Source organism: Dipodomys merriami, unplaced genomic scaffold, assembly GCF_024711535.1.
Source record: "Dipodomys merriami isolate MVZ:Mamm:240054 unplaced genomic scaffold, mDipMer1.0.p SCAF_29, whole genome shotgun sequence".
NCBI classification, from domain to species: domain Eukaryota; kingdom Metazoa; phylum Chordata; class Mammalia; order Rodentia; family Heteromyidae; genus Dipodomys; species Dipodomys merriami.
The window spans coordinates 9496273-9520364 of record NW_027204381.1 but is presented as its reverse complement, the minus strand read 5'-3'; the positions used below and the strand labels follow the sequence as shown (position 1 = coordinate 9520364).

Below are 24092 nucleotides of genomic sequence, written 5' to 3'. Positions count from 1 at the left end.
AAGGCTGAAGACAGTCCCACAAACTTACCCCCCACACCTGAGCTGTGAATCCCAAGGCCTAGTTTTGACCTATGTTTCTTAATAAGCATTTATAAACCAGAGTTTAATCAATCTTGGATTTGGGTTTGATTAATTACTAATGTAGTTCTCAGAACTCAGGGAGGCCACTTCAACTATATTTATTCAGTTATTATAAGAGACATTGTAAAGGATATACACACATAGCCAAATGGAAGAGACATTTATAGATCAAAAAAATGTCAGGCGTGGGGGGATGTGAAACTTCCACGCCTTCTCTGGGTACCCCATCTTCCAGGTATCTCAACATACTCAGAAATGCAAAAGTTTTCTGAAATTTGTATTTGGGGATTTATATGGAATCATCATTATGATTGATGGTGTCACTGGTTATTGGCAATCAACTCAACTGTCAGCCCTTCTATCCTTCCCAGAGGTTGGATACTTGGAGCTAGAGTGCCAAACACCCAGTCACACCATTGGTTCCCCTGGCAACCAACCCTGATCCTGAGGCTATCCAGAAGCCCACCAGGAGTCACTTCATTAGAACAAAGGGTGCTGCTATCTCCCAGGAAATTCCAAAGGATTCAGGAGTGAAGTGTCCTGGGTTTCTATTGCTCAGGAAATCACCTTTACAATAAAATAAAATATTATTTAAAAAAGAAAGAAACGTAAAAAGAAACAAAAAGAAAATCACAAAGCTCTTAAGAGCTCTGTGTCAAGACCAGAGCCAGACCAAATACTGGGAGAGAAGATTCTCAGCACCTTCATTTACAAGGGTATTAGGAGCTCTGTCATACAAACCTGGAGCTGAGACCAATTATATATCTGATTCCCTAATATCACACCAAGCAAATCCATTTCCAAGAACTCAATGGGCAATCAAATATACCTTTCCCCTGGAAGTTGAGTGCATCGTCCAATTAAAACAAATCCTTGAAGGCATAAAGAAGAATTTGATTGTATTGGCCTTGCCATCTGGAATTCATAATCATATAGGAAATTGTTGTATGTGGGAATAAACAAAAATAGAAGGTCTGATGGGAAGATGCCAGGTCTCAATAATCCATGTCCATGAAGCCCCAGCATTAAAAAATAAAATGAAATAAAGTTTCTCACGTCTTTGTCTCCATTTACAACATGGATGGACATTTAGAAACCTGTGGGGTTACTGAAAGTTCAGATTTCACCAGCATCGTCCATCATTTTTCTGACTTTTAAATTACACTAACAAAACCTGCAATGTGAAGGAGGAATACTCTACTGCAGGGAGCACAGAGCCCTGTCTTTCTCTCAACATGCAACTTGCAGGACAGCTTGGATCCCCCCCCCCACACTCTTTCACTGTCTTATGCACCCATCTTCTACCCCATCTGGGCTCCAGGCATGGATCCCAGTTGTCAATGAGATTCTCAGATAGCTTCTAAATTAGATGATCTTCTTCTGTCCCATTAACACCCAGCTCAATGTCACCTCTTCTAAGAAGCATCCCTGAGAAAAACCTATTAGCTAGTTCCTTTCATCCTCATGCATTTATAGGACTATTTGTGCAAAAGAGTGTCCAGATAGCACATGGTGCTTCACTAATGTGTTTGCAGGGCTGTCTTTCGAGTGGCAGACTCAGGAATAGCCACCTCACTGTCCAGAGCTTCCACTGCACCCAATTCAGCCAATGCAGAGCCAGGACCAACATTATATGATGACTTCACTTGATAAGTTGTTGCCTGTAGAATTGTACAAGGAAGTAGCTTTTACCTAAACTGAATTAGTATCTGTAATAGTTCACAAAAAGTACTCATTAGTGAGATAGATTACACATATTAACAATTCGGCTTTTTAAATTATTGCTGTCAAGAACATAGTGGCAAAGAAATTAGATCAGTCCAGTCTGCTGAGTATAGGGCAAAAGTATTATTTGGAATACCAAAGAGTGTCATTCACACACCTAGGGCTTGGTGAGCCCTAGCATGCAATAGTCAGAACTGAACACCACATGCTTCAAGACAAAGATATCACAAAGTCTGGTGCTGGTCATTTAACGCAAAGCCCCTGGTGCAAGTTCTAACAACTCCAGTCTTGTTGGAGTTTGCTTCAGAGGTCACAAGACTGTTTGAAGGGAATGGGAGACTAGTACAAAGAAGGCTGCTGAATGACTGTCAGGAATGGCCTCCAAGAAGGTAATTTGCTTGCATCCTAGTATTGGACATTGACCTCTTGGACATAGACCTTGATGCCAAAAGGGACCAAAGGGGGAGTAAACAATCAAGCATTGACTTGCTCCACTGTAGCTCACCTATGTCCATTCCTTCTGCTCACTTAGAACACCTGGTTTTTCCTCTTACCAGTGTCTGTAAGTACACAAAATGTTCTGCCTACCCTTCCCAAAACCCTCCTTTCCACTAAAGGCAAGCCAAAGAATCTAGTCCAGAGTCTTCTTTTGACTAATATGTAGGACCATTCATACTTCTTGTTAGTAGAAGAAGTTTTCCAAAGTGGTTCAGGACTCGTAAACAATCTCAGGGCTCTACTCCTATGATTAGGGGCAGGTCTATGCTGCTATTTACAATCTTCTCATTCTTAGATCGTGCCTTTGGGTTTCATTTTAGATATTTGCCTAAAGGAATCTTATCTGAGCTGTCACTCTCACTCCTGATTACCCTCAAGCTAACACATTAAAATCTAAGTCTGCCCTAAAGATAGTTGATGGACTGGTTGTCTCCTAATGATTATAGGCTCAATGAGAAAACCATGAAGCCATGGCACAAGACTTCTCATATTTTATTCTAGACATAGCAATCCAAAGAAAACTCCCTACTATTATACCTAATAGTGCTATTACCGAATGTGTTTCTATTGTTAGCCTTTCCTTTCCTATAAAGTATTCATCAGAGATCAAAAATAAAGAATTTCATGACCTGTTTTGCAGATTCTGGATAAACCAAATTTTCTGTGACAACTTGAGAAGAAGTAGTTGATTGACCCAGACCTGGAACCAGACCAAGACAGAGGTACAGTCTGATGATCCAAAAAGAGGAGACCACCTTTCACCAGCTGAGAGAAGTTGTTATCAGTTACAGAGGTTGCTAAGATACCACGATAATCATTTAAAGTGACAGAACAACAGCTCTCAACCAAGAGTGATCTTGCCCACCAAAGGACATTTGTCTACATTTCTAGCTATTATAACTCAAGAAGTGGACTGGTATCTGGTAGGTAGAGGTCAGGGATTCTGTTCAGCATCCTACAACCCACAGAATAATCTCAACAACAAAGAAACATCCTGTCTCGGTGTCAAGTGTATAACAAAAGACTAATGTCACAAGAACATAGAAAAATTAGAATGTAATACAGGCCAGGCAGAGTAGCTTATATCTGTAAGCCCTTATACTTGGGAAGGGGAAATCTAGAGGAATGTAATTCAAGACCATCCTGGGAAAGTTAGTAAGACCCCATCTTAACAAAACTGCAGAAGTCTGATGATTTATGCATTGTTATTCCAATTACATAGGAGTCATTGGTAGATGGATCACAATCTGAGTCCAGCTCTGGGCAAAAGGCAAGGGCCAATCTGGACATAAATAAATAAACTAAAGCAAAAGAGTTTAGGTCATGGCTCAAATGGTAGAGTACTTGCCTGGAAAGTGTGAGATCCTGAGTTCAAACCTCAGTATAGAGAAGAAGGAGAAGGAAGAAGAGAAGGGAAGAGAAAATACAAAACCATAGCAATCAAAATTAGACATTCCTGAATAATGGAATCAGTGTTGTGAGCCAGCTGAAGAACATGGAAATGAACAAAAAGTGTGAGGTCCTGGTGGGCCTTTATAGCACATCTAAGCAGAAAGAACCAATTCATGATCTGCTCAGAACAGACAGAGGTCCATGAAAGAACTCAAATTCCATTTTTCAAGGTCAGAAAAGGGCCTCCAAAGATCAGGCTCCTGAACACTGTAGGGAGTAGACAAAAAAAAAAAAAAAAAAAAAAACAGCAGATCTCTAGTGGCCTTGAAATCTTCAGTCCCTGCAATTCTGCCCCTGAGCCCTGGTTTGACTCTGCAGAATGGGTGGTACAGCGTCAAACCAGAGAAGGTCAACATGTGGAACGAAGCACTAGCTGGCACTCCTACTGATCTTGGTCAGCCTGGCATCACTGTCAGGTTGGGTCTTTTGAGAAACAGATATCAAGAGGGGTTTCAGTGAATAAGACATGTGAATTTACAGGAAGCAACTGTGAGAGAGAGAGTGAGGAACATGCCAGACAGGCCAGCAGATGGCTGCACCAGCCCGGTCCCTGGAGAAGGTGAGAGAGAGGCAGGCAGGCAGGAAGGATGGGCGCATGAAGACAACAAACTGTGTTCTGAAGAAAGCTTAGAGAGCCACAGGGACTGTCTTCAAGCCAACATGGCCCATCAGAGGGGACCGTGTCTCCTCAAAGCAGACTGACATGGCATCTCTTTTGCATTGATCATGGTTGGAGAGCAGTCGCCATAAACACGGCCTTAGAGCCAACCCAGCAACAGAAATGCCTGGTCAGTCACACTTCCTATAGCCACAGATCTGAGGGATACTTTCTCAGGGACAACCCATGGAGCTAGATAATAAGGATGCTTGGGAAGATGTGATTTTTTTTTGTTCTACCTTTTTTCCATGTATCTCCATTAATATGAAACTCAAGGCTGGGAATGGAGCACATGAATGTAATAGTAGTCTTTCAGAAAGCAGAAATTGGGAGGATCGTGTTTCAAGATCAGCCTGTGTAAAAAGTTAGTAAAAATCTCTCTCAGCAAACAAGCTGGATGGGGTGAGAGGTGCTTATAAGACCAGCTATGTTGGAAGCATAGTTAGAAGGATCACAGACTCCAGCCTCAGGTGAGACCAAAACAAAACAAAACAAAGCAAACAAACAACAAAAAAACACCTGAAAAATAACTAAAGTAGAAAAGATCTAGGTATGTGGCTTAAGTGGCAGAGTACCTGCATAGGAAGTACAAGGCCCTGGATTCAAAGCTCAGTATCAGCAAAAAGAAAAAAAGAAAAAACAATCTGCCAAACACTGGGGGCAAAAACCTGTATATAATCCTAGCTACTCAGGAGGCTGAGACTGAAGTTTGAAGTGAGCCCATGCAGACTAATCCCAGAAACTTTTATCAGCAATTTGCCAGCAAAATGCCAGAAGTGGAGGTTTAGCTCAAGTGGTAGAGTGACAACCTTGAGCCAAAAAATCTAAGTAAGAGCTTAAAGCCCTGAGTTTAAGACTTAGTACTGGGAAAGGAATGGAAAGAGGAGGGGAGGGCAGGGCAGGGCAGGGCAGGGCAGGGCAGGGACGGGTAGGAAAGAAAGAAAGGAGGAAGAAAGGGAAGGAGGAAGGGAGAGTAAAGGGAAGGGAGAGAGGGAAGAATAGAAAGAGGGAAGGAGGGTAGGAGGAAAGGAGAGGAGGAGGAAGGTTCTAACCCAAAGGCCAGGGAATGGAGCTAAATTGTGCTTTCCTAGCATGTACAAGCTCTGAGTTCTAACCTCAGCACACTATACACACACACACACACACACACACACACACACACACACACACACACACACAGATTCTAACCTTACCGCTAAGGTAATTCTAATCCTTACATGGATGTTCTCTTGAAGTAAAAGGCCCTTCTAGCCTACACCAGGAAGACAAAGACCTCAGCATCTCCAAGCAGGCTGGTACCAGGGACAGAGCCAGGACAGAGGGCGAGTAGGCTAAGAACTCTGCAGGTCAAGAATCTGCAGCATGGGGCTGGGAAGGTGGCTCAGTGGTAAAGCACTTGCCTTGCATGCCTGAGGCCCTGGGTTCGATTCCTCAGCACCACATAAGCAAAAAGAAAAAAGCAGGAAGTGGGCTATGGCTCAAGTGGTAGAGCACTAGCCTTGAGCTGAAAAGCTGAGGGACAGCGCCCAGGCCCAGAGTTCAGGCCCCACGACCAGACCACCCCCCCCCAAAAAAAAAAAGAATCTGCAGCAATTTTTTGTTGCTTTGTATGACCCTCCTCCACGGTATAATCCCTGTTTTCACTGTTTTTGATGTTGGTATAATTTGGGGAGGGGAAGGGTAAAAACAAATTATTTAAATAGGGATACAGGTGGACCCACTGCACCAATGAGATGTACAAGATGCTATGTCGAAAAGCGAACTTTACAAGTTTGGCAGGGACGGGGGGGTGGCGGGGGCGTGGGGTGTTGGGGGAGAGTATAGTTGTGAAGATGGGATGGGAGGAAAATCAAAAGGAGGAGGCAACAATGCTTGATAAGAAATGTACTCATTACCTTGCTCATGTAATTGTAACCCCTCTGTACAGTATTTTCACAATAAAAAACATTTAAAAAGAAAAAGAATCTGTAGCAATTGAAATACATGGCCCCTGTCCTCAGCTTTTTATTCTTGCAAAGACAATTTTGCATTTCTTTTCCTTCAGCGGTCTTTGTTGACAAATGAGAGATGATTCTGGATGCTGGTCTGCGCCCACATTTACCACAAAGGTAGTATTGTTGAAGAACATTCCAGCTGCTCCAAGATGGGCTCTGCCACAGCCTGTGTATTGTACCAACATTCAGAGTGATCTGGGGCTGGGGACATGTCCTGTGCTTGGTCCCAGAGGGAAGCAGCCAAGCCAAGCCATTAGAAGTAACTCACTGAGGGTAATTTGATGTTTCTGCCCCGACTCCAGACATGCACATGGCATGACTTAGTGTGGTAATCTCACGACATTTCCAATTCTCACTGTTGCTCTGAGTGTTAACTGATATGAAAGGAAGGAACATTAGAATTCCTGCTTTTAGTTGATCCTTTTTCTTCATTATGTGTGTGCAGTGACATCTATGTTATTTAGACATTAAAAAATACAATCATATGTACGTGCTTAAAAGCTCTTATGCAAGCAGCCAGACTGTAATAGCTCATGACTATTTTAATAGCTACTTGGCAGGTTGACATCTGAGAATAGAAGTTCAAAACCAGATTGGGCAGAAAAGTTTGTGAGACTCTTATCTCCAATAAGCCAGCCAAAAGCTAGAACTGAGCCAGGCCCTGGTGGCTCACACCTATAATCATAGCTTCTCAGGAGGCTGAGATCTGAGACTCACAGTTCACAGTCAGCCTGAAAAATCTGTGCTACTTATCTCCAATTAGCCATCAGAAAACTAGAAGCAGATCTGTGGCTCTAAGCCTTAGAGTGATAGATAGCCTTGACCAAAAAGAGCTCAGGGACAGTGCCCAGGCTTTGAGTTCAAGTACCATGAGCAACAAACAAAAAGCTAGGACCAAAGCTATGACTCAAGTGGTAAAGCACCAGCCTTGAGGGAAAAAAAAGGCAAGTAACAATGTAAAGCTCAGAGTTCAAGCCCTAGTACCCAAAATAAAACTTTATGTAAAACATGTAGTTCACGCACTGGATAAAGCAGTGTATACACTTGGCCAACAGGAGGATGGGGAACTGAAAGCCAAATGCCAAGCAAAACTACAAAGAAAAAGATCCAGTCTTCATAAAAAGTAACTTTGAGTGATGATGAAAAGCTAGAGGGAGAAGAGCTGCTGGGCTGGGCGAAAGGCAGCAGGGCCCATAGGGATCCAGACATCAAGACACGAACTACAGCACCACTGCTGGAGCTGGGGCGTCATCTGCCCTCAGAGGGGTCGTGTGTGTGTGTGTGTGTGTGTGTGTGTGTTTGTCTGTCTGTCTGTCTGTCTGTCTGTCTTTTATGGGTACATGGTTTAGAGATATCTATGGGTAGGAGGAGGATGGTGTGTGTATCTGTGTGAGTAGCATGTGTACATATGTAGGCATGGGCGTGGGTGGGTACAGATTGGGAGAGCACTGTGTATATGAGTATAGGTGCCTGTACTTAATTAGCAGAGAGTATATGTGTATGTTCATGGCCAAGAGGTAGGATAGGTGGTGTGTGTATATGTGTATGGATGTTGTGTCTAGGGAGTGTGTGTGTGTGTGTGTGTGTGTGTGTGTGAGCACACCTATGTGTGGCTGAGAGGGTGGGTGGTGTGGGAGTGTGTATAACTGTGTGGGAGGGTGGGGGTGTGGGTACTATACAAGGATAGAAGACATGAGCTATGCTTTGCACACAGGGCTGGACCAGGGCGGGTATTCTAGGAAGCCTGCTCTCATCTCCACATAGTAGGTGCTCAGCTGTTTCTTCGTCAAAATGACCTGTTGAATTCTATCCAGGCTCCTTACTGGCCGATTGCTCTTTACCTGTCTTGGTTCTACAGCCCCCTTGCTTAGTAGCCTGAAGCTTTACCCCTCAGTCTTTGTATACATTAAGAGCCCCTAATCCTCAAACCATCTGAAGCATCTGAAGTGCTGCTGACAATGACATTTCAAGTGGAAGATTCTATAGTTGACCTCCTGTATCAGATCTCCATCAAAAGAGAGGCATTGTATAAAATTATCTCGACTATGTCTAAAATGCATATGTAAGACATAAATGAATTCTGTGTTTAGATTTGGATCCTGTCTCTATGAAATCTCATTATGTGTATATAAATCTTCCAACATCTCAAACAAAGCTGAAACCTGAAATGCTTCCGGTCCTGCACATTTTGGATACAGAGTTCTCAACTGATTTTTTTGGCTCCCAGAAGTCCCCATTGCACTTTCTCCCAAATTTCTTTCTGCTCTAGAAGTTGTTGCTTTCTGCCATCCACCACCGAAAATGTTCAGTACAACACACACACACACACACACACACACACACACACACACACACACACACACACACACACACACACACACACACAAATACATAATGACAAGGAATATTAAGAGAATAATTACAAGGTTTCTTACATACTAATTTATTTGTGCAAAATAAAAGCCTAACCACAGACCAGAGAGAGAGACAGAGAGACAGAGAGACAGGTAAACTAAAAGGTTTTCTTTCTACTGAGAAGCCTGTGGTGTCCCTCTATTTCCACTTGGCATCACTAAGATGTAGCAGCATAGAATAGTTATGAAGAAATGAAAATAAAGAAGAATGGAGAATATAAGATGGTTTTAAAGAGTGTGGGATGGGAAGCTACATCTCCTTTAATTTCTCCAGTCCTCCCTGCTCTGAACTCTCTTCCATTGCTCCCAAAATCACAGCACAAACTCTTACTTTGTTACCAAAAACCCTCTTGCCTTTCCAGGCACAAAGATTCCAGTGGTGTTTCTCTAAGACTAATGGGGGTAGAAATGTCAGTGATTTGTCTGCACCTCTCATCTGCAGTCAGATGTGCCTGCCAGACAAACCAGATTTCAATCAACCAGGCTCAGTGATGTCTGATGGGCTTCCAGAAACATCCACAATGCCTATGCGTCTTGGTCACATTGACACAGCTTCATATCTACATAAGTGAGACCCAGAGATGGGATCAGTGGTCTGGGGGCCAAGCAGTTCAAAAACAAAGCTAATGATGCAACCTTCCATCTCTGAGATTCTTCCCATCTCGAGCTAGGCGCAGAGACCTCTGTGGAGACTGAAATAGGTGGCTAAAATACCTCCTACCCTATGCCAAGTAAGACAAAACTTGAGGTGTAGTTAAGATGTAAGAAACGCTACTGACCTCTGGAAACCCATACGAGGCTCCAGGCTTACAGGCCCTAGCTGCCAGGACTGTCCTGTGATAGACTTTTACCATATTCAGTGTGCTGAGTCCATGCTTAGCCTCCACAGTCTTTTCAGAATGAGGAGTCAGGTCACCATCTCTACCATAGCAGTGTCTCTCAGGCTAACAGGAAGCTGAGCATGTTGAATCAGGGCAGCATACAAGACAGATATGCAACCCCAGAAACTGCCCTTTCTGCTACACAAGCATACTGGAATCCATCATTCTAATTTTGGACTCAGTCCAGAATAAACCAAAAGCACTCACAGGCCCGAGGTGCAGTAGTTTCCCATAGGTCCAGGCAACATGGAATTTAAGCTCTAGAGACTCTTAAATGAGTCCATGTGGGTAAGAGCTAGCTCCAATCCTCTTTAGCCTGTGCTCAGGAGAGACTAAAAGGGATCTCTCTTTTCATGTTGAAATTCTGTGATGGTGAGAGGGAGAAGGAGGCCATAATCATCCCAGCTCTGTCTTCCAGCCTGGGGCTCAGCATTGGAGCCTTCCTCCTATTCCAGGCTTCTCTCATCACAACTCAAATAGGAGAACTCTTAGCTAGGAAAGTGGAAGCCACTTTCCAGAGCTGTCCCCAGGAAATGAAGCAAAATCAAACATTGCTGCATCCCTAAATAGGCTTGCTGCTCACACAGAGTATGTGCTACCGTGCCAGAAACACAGCATGCCAGAGAAAGAAAGAAAGTCTCGGAGATGGAAAAAGATGGCCAACTAATAGTGGCCTGCCTCAGAGAGGCGGTAAGAATTGGCAACCTGACAGTTAGACCTGGGGCATTTTATACTTCTCTGAGGATCTTTGGGGACACTCCAAGATCATGAACCTTGGAGGAATTGTACTCCTTACTCAAGGCCACCAGGAATAAAAATAAAGAGAATGACCAAAGCCCCTAAGAAGGGCTCACTACATGGATGTTCCCACAAGATAGCCACACAGGTTTAAAAATAAAGTAAGCCAGGTAACTGTGGCTCATACCCAGGAATCCTAGCCACTCAGGAGACTGAAATCTGAGAATTACAGTTCAAAGCTGGCCCAGGCAGGAAAGTTCATTAAACTCTTATCTCTAATTAACCACCAAAAAGCCAGAAGTGAAGCTGTGTTCAAATGGTAGGGAGCTAGCTATAAGGAAATAAAGCTCAGGGACAAGGTCCAGGCCCTGATTTCAAGCCCCAAGACCGATACAAAATAAAATAATAAAATAAAATATAAAGTAAGCCAGGTGCCAGTGGCTCACACCTGTAATCCTAGCTACTCAAGAGGTTATAATCTAAGGATTGAGATTTAAAACCAGCCAAAAGGCAGATACAAAATATTCCTTGACACTGTGTAAGAGCCAACTTTTATCTCCAATTAACCAGCAACAAGCCAGAAGTGGATCTGTGGCTCATGTGGTAGAGAATGTGCCTGGACTCCTAAGGGACAGCACCCAGGCCCTGAGTTCAAGCCCCAGTGCCAACACAAAATAAAGCTTAAGTAATAAATAAATGAAGTCATAAACTAATAAATTAAGTCATAAACAGTAATAAATTAAGTATCTAAGGAAAGGAAAGGAGAAACAGCAGTCAGGTCATAGGAATCAGCAGCCCAGTTTTCACGAACATCATAGCTCTTGTTAGGCAGTGGCCAACTACTACCAGGACTCCAGGAGATCCTACTGGGGAAAAATGCAAAATCCAGAGAGTAATTTTCATCATCCCTCCCTGTCTGGGCTTCACCCAAAGAGGCACCCATTCAAATGCCAAGTAAGACTGGGAACTCTCCTCTCCGTGGGATAAAGCCAGGGGGGGTCCCAAGGAAACTCCAGCTTCTCTTGGAGCCTGTAAGCTGATGGGCTATTTCCATCTGCCATGTTCTGTCTTCCAGCAGTCTCCTCCTCTCTTTGAAGATACAGGAAATTCCTTGGCACTGTGGAAGAGCCAAGTTGGCTTGTTCAGAAACGCCCAAGGCTTCTCAGGCCTGTGTTTCTAAGAATGAGAAGCACCCCCCCCCCAAATGCTTGTCTTCACCATGGCCATGAGTCAGCCATCTTCCCATCTGATCATAACTGCTTCTCATTCTGTATTTTCCTACTGGGTCATTTGGAGCTAGCACTCTAATTGTGTCCTTGACCATGAAGCTTGTTGTGAAGGAAGGCTTCTTCTAGTTCCTTTGCTTGCTGGCATGTAGAACAGTTATAATGTATATGCATGCGATCAGAACACTGTTGAGCATCATGGACAGGGGATCCATGGTATTCTCAGAATGGATTTTCCTTTGGCTTCATGCAGATCCAAACCCATAGAGGTATTTAAAAAGAGTTGGTCTGATGTGGTGGTGATACAAGCAGACATTTTTAAAGATGTGTAGACCAAACAAGTTGACATGTACCTGGCATCTGAGATTTTACTACACTGAGCCTATCCTCCCTCATTTCAAAGGTCATTTGAGCATATACTACTTCATAGCAAAGGTCATTTGAGGTATGGAAATGCCTCCAAAAGGGACAAGGCTACTGCTTTGCTTCCTGACCCCGAGCCTTAATCTTTGTGTTTTCTTCCATGGCGTTACCCTGTTCCAAAATGTTCTTTGTGCTAGAAGTGAAAGTCAGCAAAACAGACTAGCAGCTACAGTTATAGCCTCTTGACAACAGACTATCAGATCGAGAGGCAAAGTTCACTTTCTGTCTTTTACTATGATGTTGAAATGATTCTAGACAGGCCAGTTTAAAAAAAAAGAAAGGAAAAGAAAAAGAAAAACTTATATTCAAAAGTGGCTTTTCTGGGGACTTGTGGCTCACACCTGTAATCCTAGCTACTCAGTAGACGAAGATCATAGTTTCAAGACAGTTGGGCTGAAAAGTGCATACGATTTTTATATTTAATTAACTAGAAAAAAGGCTAAAATCGAAATATGGCTCAAGTGGTAGAGAAGCATCCTTGAGCAAAAGAAAAAATAAAGGAAAAGGAAAAAGATCAGGGAGAGTACCCAGGTCCTCTGAGTTCAAATCTCAGTATCAGCACTAAATAAGTAAATAAATAAATAAATAAAAAGTAGTCTCAGTCACCATCTGACTACATGATTTTATCTCATCTATAAAATGAGACAGAAAGACTAAACAATCTGCAAGACCTCTTTCACTTCCAAAGACCTCTACATAAATGATGCCAATTGAAAAATGATTATAGGAAGCCACAGGCATCCATCTCTATACAGAAGAACCCAGGCCCTAGGTGGAGCACAGAAAGGGTCACACATGCTTGGGTATCATTATAGTATTTGTGAATGAACATTGGTTGTACTCAGACTCTTAAGGGTATAATCCAAGTTTCTCTAGAAGGAAGAATCTAAGAAGATAATACAACTGCCTCTCTTTGCAATTATTCTGTGATTCTGGAGATTTGAACTGAGAAACTTGAACATACCAGGCATGATTTCTCCATTTAGTTATTTTATTGGGTAAGCTCTGGAGTTTTGAACTGGGGCTAGCTTCAGATCACGATCCTTCAAGACTCTTATGTAGCTAGGATTACAGGCATAAATCATCAACACCTGGTTATTTATTGAGATGGGGGAGAGTTCACCAACTCTTTGCCTAGGCTAACGTAGAACTATTATCTTCCTAATCTTTACCTCCCAAGTAGCTGGTATTACAGATGAGAGCCCATGCACCTGCCCCCCCCTCAAAATCTTGTATAATGGACAAGAAAGTTCAGTGATACAATGTTGAACTCCTTCACTGGACCCTGCCACTTAAAGGACTGAACTCCAGAAAGGGTGGAATTTCCAAAAGTAACTTACTCTTTGTTCTAAAGCAAGACAAGATAACGTGTCAGCCTGAGAGACAGCTTACCTACAGGACTATGAGAGCAAACAATCGACTCAGCACTCCCCAGGGCTCTCAGTGTTAACTGTGGGCTTATTTCAACTTTAGATTCTGCAGCCTTTATAATCACCCATGACATTCCCTTAAAGACTCTCAAGTTCATTCTCATCCCTCCATTCCATCCGCCACTTCTAATGTCTAAGACAGGGCCATTTCCCATCAGGAGGTGAGCAGCAACTTCCCCACTGGCTTAACCCTTCCGGTTTGTTTGTCACAAATCCATACTGTAATCTGCAACCAGAATGTGATTCAAAAATGCAAACCAGGATCTTCACCCCACCCTGTGCATCACATGCACAGTGTTCTGTCACCTCCAGAATAACAATGACTGTCAGACACTGACTATCTGCTGACTCCCAGGCAGCCTGTGCAGATGGGACAATGCACTCTTAGGTTTCCTGCTGCAGGACCCTCAGAGATCCAGTTCATGCTACCAATGTCCCCTTGCCTCCCAACTAACTGAAAGGAGATTATCTGCATATCTCATCTTCCAAGTCTCTGCTCAACTGCCACTTTCACAAGGAAGCCTTCACTAATCTCCCTGTAAAGATCCAGCCCTCCTTGTAGTCAATCATAGAACCACACACGTCCCATTCTTTGTCTTCACAAAGCTGTGGTTTCACAACCATATCAGTGACAGGTTGATGTCTGTCAATCTCTCTCACTAGATCCCAACTTCAACAAGAACAGAGACCATAATGAGAGAGAGCTGGAGGGAGGGAGGGAGAGGAGATACTAGGGAGAGAACTCAGGATCTCATGCCTCTTAGGCAAGGCCTCAAAATTTGGCTTGACCAATTATCTTAGTTTAGGCATTGCCTTTCTAGTGCCTAGCATAACATTTGTCACATAGTAATCACTGAATAAATAACATGTCAATGTGCTTGGTCCTGTAGAACATTCACAGACAGATAAGGCAACATCACTGACACCTAGAATCCCTCAGCCATGGCACAGCAACTCCGAAATAGACTAGACTATGAAAAAGTGACTGGAAAGTCAGGCACTGGCGGTTCATGGCCGTAATCCTAACTACTCAGGAGCCTGGGATCTGAGGATCCTAGTTCAAAGCCAGTCCAGGGAGACAAAGCTGTGAGACTCTTATCTCCAATTAACCAGCAAAACCTGGAAGTAGAGATATGGCTTAAGTGTTATAATGTCAGCCTTGAGTAAAAAAGCTAATCAAATGTACAAGACCTTGAGTTTAAGCCCCAGCACCAACATACATACATACACACACAAACTCACATACACACACATGCGCACACATGCACACACACACACACACACACACACAGAGGGAGGGATAGAGAGGGAGTGTGTGTGAGAGAGAGAGAGAAGGAGAGAGAAAGAGAGTAATCAATCTCAACAAATAATTCAGCCCTTGTCATAGCTCCTCTCCTTTGCTCAGGTTCTTTTTACTTTCCAAAGAAACATCAACCTGTTTAAGTATATTGGCCATGCCTATACCCTTTGCATTTTCTTATCCATAAGCCAGAATGCTTGTTTGTGTTACTATAGTTCCTACTTAGTGACACCCTGGGCATGATTCTAAATTTCAAATAACTGCAACCACTTTCAGAGACACCCTGATTAAATGTGCTGAGTAATTGTAGTTTGTATTAAACCAATAGCCCACATTAGGGCCCACATCTGTGTTTACAGAAAGACTAGCATTCTCAGGCGTGCCTGCCGCAATGTGTGATATGAGATCCAAAACTCCGTGCTGCAGCTCTGAGCTGCTGTGTGGGTTCCGAGCTGGTGTTTACTGACAAGCATGAACTCTAGATGAATGATCCTGCTTAGCATTCCTAGAACAGTTCCATTTCCCACTAGCAAAGCCTGGTCCCACGCTGGTCCTCACTGTGCCCATGGGTAACCTACTGGGCAGGTCACCCAGGGCCTGGGCTGCTTTTGAGGAGTAAGCAGAATGGAGTAAGGGTTAAAGCAGAACAAGCTGACAGTATTTGTGCGACCTTGGCCGCTGACTTGTTCACTTGTCCATCCATCCATCCATCCATCCATCCATTCATCCATCCATTAATTCAACACACACTCTCTAAGCATTATTCTCTGTCACTGTGCTAGGCACTGAGAATATACTGGAGAGGAAAATGGAAGCAGCCTTTATGGACCATGGTGTTTACAATGTTAAGGGAAATGAAACCAAGAATTACTTTACAATATATGAACTCACAGTGTTGAAGAGAAAGAGAAGCCTGGTACCAAAGATTCACATAATAAACAGGGAGGTCTGGTCCAAAGCTTCAAGAAGATTCTCCCAGAAAAGTAATATTTAGGCCCTGTTGTGCAGGAACACCTGAAGATATTTAAGACGATCCTAATTTAAGCTGGGTGCTGATGGCTCATGCCTGCAACCCTAGCTACTCAGGAGGCTGAGATCTGAGGATGAAAGCTCAAAGCTAGTCTGGGCAGGAAAGTCTGTGAGATTCATCTCCAATTAACCACTAAAAGGCAGAAGTAGAGTTGCGGCTCAAGTGACAGAGCACTAGCTTTGAAAGAAAAAAAAGCCAAAGTCAGTGTTCAGGCACTGAATTCAAGCTCCAATATTGGCCCCAAAAACACAAAAAGAAAGATCAGAATTCGTATGCTCAGGTAAAAGTTTGGAAGAAGGAAAGATGGGGCTTTTCTGAGAAGCTAAGTTTGTGCAAAGTAACTGAAACCAAGAGCTAGAAGGGCAGAGAGGACCCAGATGATGCTATATGGTATGCAAACCAAGGCATAGCATTAGGAATATTTTTAATTCTATTCTAACTCAACTGGAAGTCTATACAAGCAAATGCAATCTCAGTCCCTTGGTGAAGAACAGAAAGGTAGATTTTCTAGGTGGATGAACCACTTCTCATTAGCAAACTCTAAAGCATTATATAAAACAGCACTTGTAAATTCCTCAGAAATAAAGATTCAAGAATGACTGATCAGGCCATCTCAGGCTCTAGCCCTTGAAGTATCCTGTCTGCTCCACATTGCATTTCAGTGTAGGAATCCAAGTCACTTACCATTTCCTATGGACATGAAAGCAGGCATTGTAATCAATGGCCTATGTCCTGATGCATCGATTCATCTTGGCCTTTCCAGAGGTCTCACAGTACTGTGTCTCTGCTTATTAAAGGGATTGTGCCTGCATCATAATGATAATGCTTTGTACTTCTCCAGCACATTGCCCAGAGGTGTCTTAGAGCATTTTGCAAGCATTTAATTAAGTTGGTATAGTGGCTGCAGGGAAGTCCTAGACTTGAAGTACCCCAAAGATCTGGGTAGGAGGGAAAGTCAGAGGACTCAAGTACAAGCACTGCCTCTAGAACCCATCCAGACCCTGGTAGGGAGCCCACACGCTGCTGCCAGTAGAAAGCAGTCTCTTGTATAACACAGTGGTTGACACAGGCTCCTGATATGTGTGCCCACAGGAAAATCAAGAAACCTGGAGGTCACAAGTGAAGTTTTAAAGAGACAAAGAGGAAGCACGAGGCCCAGTTTGTTTTCCACAAGGACTTGGGGATATGATTTTTGAAAGTACCATAAACACTGACTCAGAAGTGGGAATACCTGCATGCATGTGTGTGCATGTGTGCACATGTGCGCATACACTCGTGCCTGCCTGTGTTCCTGTGCAAGCCCCTACGGGAGTGCCTGAGTGAGAGTGAGTGTGAGCATGTACATGATTGCACATGCATGTGTGAGTATGTGCGTGAACATGTGGTGCACGTACATATAAGGAAGGGTTGAATCCATGATTGTCAGAGGATGATGAGGTTGAGAAGAGGAAGTGTGTGTTTACACACCTACAGGAAGGGAATGGTCAGCACATTGTCTTCTAGTTTATCTCTATGTGAACTCTTCTCAGAGCTACTTTAAATCTTTCACTGGGTCCTATCCCCTCATCCCAACCCTAACCCATCTTTTTTTAAAAATTTATTTATTTTTATTTTTTTATCGGTCGTGGGGCTTGAACTCTGGGCCTGGGCGCTATCCCTCAGCTCTTCAGCTCAAGACTAGCGCCCTACATCTTGAGCCACAGCACCACTTCTGGATTTTTCTGCTTATGTGGTATTGAGGAATTGAACCCAGGGACTCATGCATACAAGGCAAGTGCTCTACCACTGAGCCACCTTCCTAGCCCCCTAACCCATCTTGAATGAACAGTGTAGAAATGTGACCACCACCATCACCAAGGAAGACCCTAACAAGGCTTTAAAACAAGTAGCAAATTCTAAGTCTCCATCTCCTACCTATAGCACATCTAGGGCAATAGGGACAACCTAAAGTTTGTCTGAAGGATCAGGGTCAGGAGTAAAAGTGGGAGAACACAGCACAGCTGTCCTAAGGTGAGGCCAGCCTGCCCAGGCTCCCTGTCTGGAAGGTGCCAGCTAACATCTCGAGGTGTTAATGTCCTCTGCTCCTGATAGTCTGGCTTGTCAGCAGCTATGGACCATCTGTGGCCAGACACTTGAGCTCAGTGACAGGAAGAGCCTCAGGCAGCTGTGAATGTATGGCAGGTGTCCATTTATACAGACACAATTTCAGCCTGACAGGCCCCATCCAAGATCAGCCCAAAGGCCAAAGACAATCACAAGCACATGAAGCATTTAGACAAGACTCCTTAAATTCCAAACATCTAAGGATAATGTCCAAATCTGTGTCCCTTGCACCCCGCCAAATACTGAACCCCACTGCAGGTTATGGAGACCCAAAAGGGTCATGTCTGCTGCCCTTGTTTTTAGAGAGCGGAAGTCAAAGTCTAGGAAGTTCAAAGTCAGCTGCGTATCATACCAAGGGGTAAGAGCCTTATTACTAGAAGACTAGGGCACATTTTGGGCTATAATGTTCTATTGGCTATATAGAAGCATTCACAGCTGGAACCCATTCTTCAGACTGATAAACTGAGACTCTGAAAATGCCAACCAATGTCAGCTCTCAGCTCTCAGTATGCTCAGAGACCCAAATGGGTGCCCATCTCGTGGGAGACACACACTGTGCCATGATACAGGTCTGAAACTCTGAGCACAGCGATAAGGCAAAGAAGACCTGGAGCTGAGCTGGTAGACAACACGGACAAGTGCTGGCTGCTTAGGGAGTCTTCTGGAATGTTCCCGGCTATAGAAATATGTCTTAGGGTGCTCAGACATGGAAGACAGTCCAAGGCAGACAAGACTGAAGCAGCTCAGGAGATCTCTGATTAATCTCAGGTTGAGTAATGCTGGCCAGCTCCAGGCGACGGGAAAGGCAGTCGACACCTGTCTCCTTTGCAGTGGCTTCTATTGCCATGGGCCAGTGCTGAATGCCAACAGGATATGGTCTGACCTTATTAACATGTCAATCATTTTAAGGGATTGGAGGGCCACATGATAGCTGGAAGGACATGAATCTACAATTGGTAAAAGGACGGTGAAATCTTATTTATAACCAGATGCCTGGTCCTTGTCTTATCTGTTTCTCAGTAAATCTGGGGCTCAGATTTCCCCACTTCATCTCTCCTGAATAGCAGAAACCCTTAGCAAGATTCTCAAGAATGTGCTGGGGTAGGGATGGGGGAAGAAATGGGAAAAGAATTCACTAACCTTGGTTATAAAACCTTCCCCTAGAGGTCTCATCTAGAAGCCAAGCATCCCAGCCTAACAACCCAACACACACTTCACCAAAGGAAAATGCAGGATAGTGCATGCAGAAAGAAGAATCCTAAACCTCAGAGAATTTTCTAGTCAAGCCCAGGGCTCAGGCAAAAGCCTATTTAAGATGTGCGGAGACCCAGCCTTGCAGATTTGTGCACAAGGAGGACCCTGCTCAGTTCAGAGAGGGCAGGTAAAACTTTCTCCCAGCCACTTCCCTTCTTAGAACACAGGAGGGAAAACACAAGCAGGATGGGCTATGGAGAAGCACACAAATGCAAGCAAAGATCTGACCTAGAGAGAAGCTGCCTTCTACACTAGGCATCTAGTCAAGGACTAGCTTCCAGCCAGCTATAGGTCCTACTGTGAGATCTAGGCCTTGACTTCTGAACAGTAATATCACCAGTTCATCCTTATCCTGGCAGGGCACAGTGCCCTTTCTCAGAGCTAAAGCAGAGGGGAAAAGACAAACAGGAGAAATGGGTTTCTACTCAAACTGCAGATAAAATTATCTGAAAGACATCAAGAAATTCTGAGATATTTGTTACTTCACATTTTAATCTCACTCTGCTAACACCCCACTCCCCACATCTCCCCCACCCCACATCAATCATTCTGAGGCAAATGTCCAGCAGCCTTCACTTTCTGCATCTACTTCCACAAAGGCTCCCAGGACTGGAAGTAGATAGAGCTCACTGGCAGAGCACTCTCCCAGCAAGGACCATCATACACACACACACACACACACACACACACACACACACACACACACACACACACACACACACACACACATATGGATTCATGCACATAAACGTTCACACTTGGAAAATGAGGAGGAAGAAGAGGAAAACAAAAGAAAAAGGAGGAAGGCAAAAGAAAAATGACGGTGATAGAAACTTCCAGCACAATCTTTTCTTTCCTCTTTCCTAAAACAACAAACTCAGGATGCCCAGCATCTCAGAAATGACAAAAGTGTCACTTAAGTGGGTGTAGACTCAACAGTCTCTATTTGCAACTGTCTTGCATCCTGGAGATTCTGCCTAGAAAAGCAATTTATGACCATCAGTCTCCCCCTGGAAGGTTCCAGGTGACAGAAGCATTAACCTTACAATTATTCTGGGGTAGAAACATGTTTTCACCAAGTAATAGAATGTTTCAGAATGAAATGGCATGGAGGCCTAACCAGGTCGAGGGTTCCTTATTACATTAGCCTCTGTCTTTAGCTGCTGAGGAAGTAAATGGCTAACAAGATGGTTTTAACCCCATGGCTTAAAAGGCATCCATTGAAACAAAGGGGCAAAAAACTGCGAAAAGAAGTCTGAAGATGAAAGAAGGAAGTGGAGGAAGTGAGACAGGAGAAGAGGCAACCACACTTAGCAGGTCTAGGAACTTTCAGATACAGCTCCATTTCCAGCAGGAAGTCTTTGGGAAGGGCCACTTCCTGTACTCCACTTACACTGGCCAACACCAACTTTTGCTCCTCCCTGCTGCCCATGGGGCAAGCTCCCGTCACAATGAGCATAAAAAGCAGCTAGCAGACCAAGTGTGAAGAACACACAGGGCTGATGTTTTTATCCTCTGACTTGGAAGCAGATCATATGTTACCCCTGCCCCTAGGCTCAGGGTGCAGCAAGGAAGCCTGAAGGCAAGGACCACTTTCCTGCAAGCCTGGCCTCCTTCACAGACCTCTGAGGGCAGTGGAGCTGAGTGTTGGAGGACCTGGGGTCCCCTAGAGGGAGGTTTTACCCTAGTGACAGGGTATACTGCATTGCAGCTTCAGCTTTAAGTAAGACTGGGGCTCACTCCTCCCCTTTGGGAAGTGCAATGCTCTTGTTTCTGCCATGAGGGGCGCAGATACACTGCCACAATCCCCTGGGGTGGAGGTCCTGATCCTTCTGCTCTTGCTTAGTCAAAGGCCAGGAGTCAGACCCAGAAGGAGGGAAGATAGACCTGGGAGGAGGGGACTCAGACCAGGGGGAGGGGAGTCCGTTCCTGGAGGAGAATCAATCTCCAGCCCCCAAGCAGTTAAAGGCTGAGTGCCTGGGAAAGTTTTTCTCTTCACTGAGGCCCCAGCACTCACCTGGCTCCCTCTATCAGGCCCAGTTCTGTTGCCTTCCCCACCCAGCCCAGCCTAGCTGGTGTCCAGACTAAAGCCTTAGCTCCTAGAAACAGCTAAAAGAAAACAACACCCTTCCTCTCCAATCGATCAACTTCTCAGCCTAAAACGAGCGTCCACACCCAGGGACATGGTTAGGCAGACCTTCTCTCTGAAAAGATAAATATTTTTGAAAATTACAAAATAATTAAATATAAAAATCAATGTATTTTATTTTAAAATTGCAAGTTATATAACACTACACACTGGATTTCCTTTGGAAAAATTGAGTCCTCTCTTTTTTTCCTCCACAATAAACTCCTATTTTTTTCTAATTTCACATTAGCAACTTAGTAGTATTTAGGGAATTGTGTTTGAAAAACAAACAAACTAAAAGCCAAAAGGGATTCTGAATATAAAATGTAAAATGATGTGTTTTAACAATGAAAAGCAATATAAAGTTTAAGAAATGTAGCTTTGAAGTCTGTGCTATATATATGGTTATGTAGCTCTAAGTTAATGCTTAAACCAGAATACATATCTCAATTGGAGGGGGGGGAATGGAAGAAATGGGGGTGGGGAAGGATGGGAAGAGAAGGAGAGAGGGGAAGGGAGAGAAGGGAGAAGAGGGAAGAAGAGAAGGGGAAGGAAAAGAGGAGAGGGGAGGGGAGGAGGAAGGGAGAAGGAGGGGGAGGGAAAAAGAGGAAAGGGGATGGGAGGGGAAGAAAGAAGAGGGGAGGGAAGGAGAAAGAAGAGAAGAGAAGAGAAGAGAAGAGAAGAGAAGAGAAGAGAAGAGAAGAGAAGAGACGAGAAGAGATGAGAAGAGAAGAGAAGAGAAGGGAAGGGAAGGGAAGGGAAGGGAAGGGAAGGGAAGGGAAGGGAAGGGAAGGGGAGGGGAGGGGAGGGGAGGGGAGGGGAGGGGAGGGGAGGGGAGGGGAGGGGAGGGGAGAGAAGGAGAAGGAAAGGAAGGGATACTGCTGGATGGGAGGGGAAGAAAGGAGAGGGGAGGAAAGGAGAGAGAGAAGTGAAGAGAAGGGAAGGGAAGCGGAGGGAAGGGGAAGGGAGGGGAGGGGAGGAAAAGGGAGAGAAGGGAAGGGAAGGGAAGGGAAGGGAAGGGAAGGGAAGAGAAGGGAAGGGAAAGGAAGGGAAGGGATCCTGTCCAGGCTGGGCTGGGGTTTAAGTATAGCAACCCCTGGACCCTCTGATGCTGTCTAAAATCTTGGCAAGCATAACCCAGCCCTCTGGGCACTGTGTGAAGGATGCTTGCAGGCATTCCTTGTCAGCCTGCAAAGGACTAGTGTGCAATTACCAAACCTATTAAGACGTGCTAGATTCTGCAAGCTTCTCCGAAGCTTATTTTGGGAAGACTGCAGCATCTTACCTGTACTGCTGCAGACTGATTTTCCCCAAACAAGTCATTGCTGTCAGAGGGGGCATCATGTTTCAACCCTTAGATAAGGGTAGGAGAGCACGGAAGGAATCAGGCAAATCTCCCTGCAGCCAGATTGCCCAACCTTCCCTCCGTTTGGACACTGCAAACCGTCTCAAGGGAAATTCATATTTCTGGTGTGAGGAGTAGGTTGGAGAAGCTGAAAGGGGTTTTGAATTTTTGAAGGCATAATCTACCCATTTAGTGGAAGGATAAATAAAGGGCAAGAGGCAGTCCCAGGACTGTATTAAGGTAAGGAATGCTGAATGGAGGAGAAAAAGACGGGAGGAGACAGAGGCTGACTCGGGAGTAGAGGAGAGGGTTTCCAAGAAGAGAGGGATTGAGGTGAGAAAGGAAAGCATGGGAGAGACAGACAGACAGAGACAGAGGCACAGAGAGAGAAACAGACAGGGAGAGAGACAGAAAAAAAACTACAGAAGACACAGAGACATACACAATTCAGGAAAAGGAAAAAAAGAAAGAACTCAGGACTGAGCAATAAAGACACCCCATCCATTCTGCAGGTCCCAAAGGAGACACCAAAGGGGGAAAAAAGGTTTTCACCATGGAGTTTAAACCTCTTTTACCCCCTGGAGACCACAGCGGGTTCGTACCAGTTGCTACCTTGCATACAAACAGCACTGCCACACAACATAGTGCAGATCTTGAACCCAGCTCACCAGATCCCCAGAATGGAGCAAATCCCGTGCTGGGAGCATCTGCGTGCGTGTGAGCAAGCCAGAGAGCCAGCCAGCGAGTGTGTGTGTGTGCGTGTGTGTGCGCGCGCGTGTGTGCCTGCACACAGCAAGCCTCTACCTCTTTCCAAAGCTCACATGCCTCTCACACTCCCTCTCTTCCTCCCTTCCTCCTTGCCTCTCCCTCTTTCCCCCTTCCTTTCTGCCCTCCCATCGCATGGCACTGTGGCCGCGAAGAGATGACACCCATCTCCTCCTTGGGTACCTGGAATGAAGAGCAGGGCGGTTGTGGCGGTGAAGACGATCCAGTAGGCGGGATGGTACATCGCGAAAACCACTGCGGAGCTCCGGGGCTGCCGGCTCTAGCTCCTGCCTGGTCCTGCTGCTGCCGCTGCCGCTGCTGCTGCTACCGCTGCTGCTCTACCGTGGCTGCCTTTCTCTGTGCTGAATTCTGAGCAGGTTTAAATCCAATGTTTGCAAAGGGAGGGAGAGAGCAGAAAGAGAGAGAGAGAGGGAGAGAGAGAGAGAGAGAGAGAGAGAGAGAGAGAGAGAGAGAGAGAGAGAGAGAGAGAGAGAGAGAGAGAGAGAGAGAGAGAGAGAGAGAGAGAGAGAGAGAGAGAGAGTGCGTGCTAGAGATGGGGAGCAAGCAGGCTCTGATTTTTTTTTTCTTGCACATACACACAACTGGTAAGAATCATCAGCTTCAATCTGCACAGCGCTCCAAGCAGA

General features: G+C 44.7%; 1 protein-coding gene across 1 annotated transcript in view; it reads right to left on the bottom strand.

The window, feature by feature from the left end:
• Opcml (opioid binding protein/cell adhesion molecule like) overlaps positions 1–23875 on the bottom strand; it is a 1269678-nt gene extending 1245803 nt beyond the window's left edge. The window contains exon 1 of the mRNA XM_070038350.1: positions 23629–23875. Coding sequence (XP_069894451.1) covers positions 23629–23689 — 61 coding nt within the window. The 5' untranslated portion in view covers positions 23690–23875. The remainder of the gene's footprint in view (positions 1–23628) is intronic.
• Between the last annotated feature and the right edge of the window lie 217 nt (positions 23876–24092).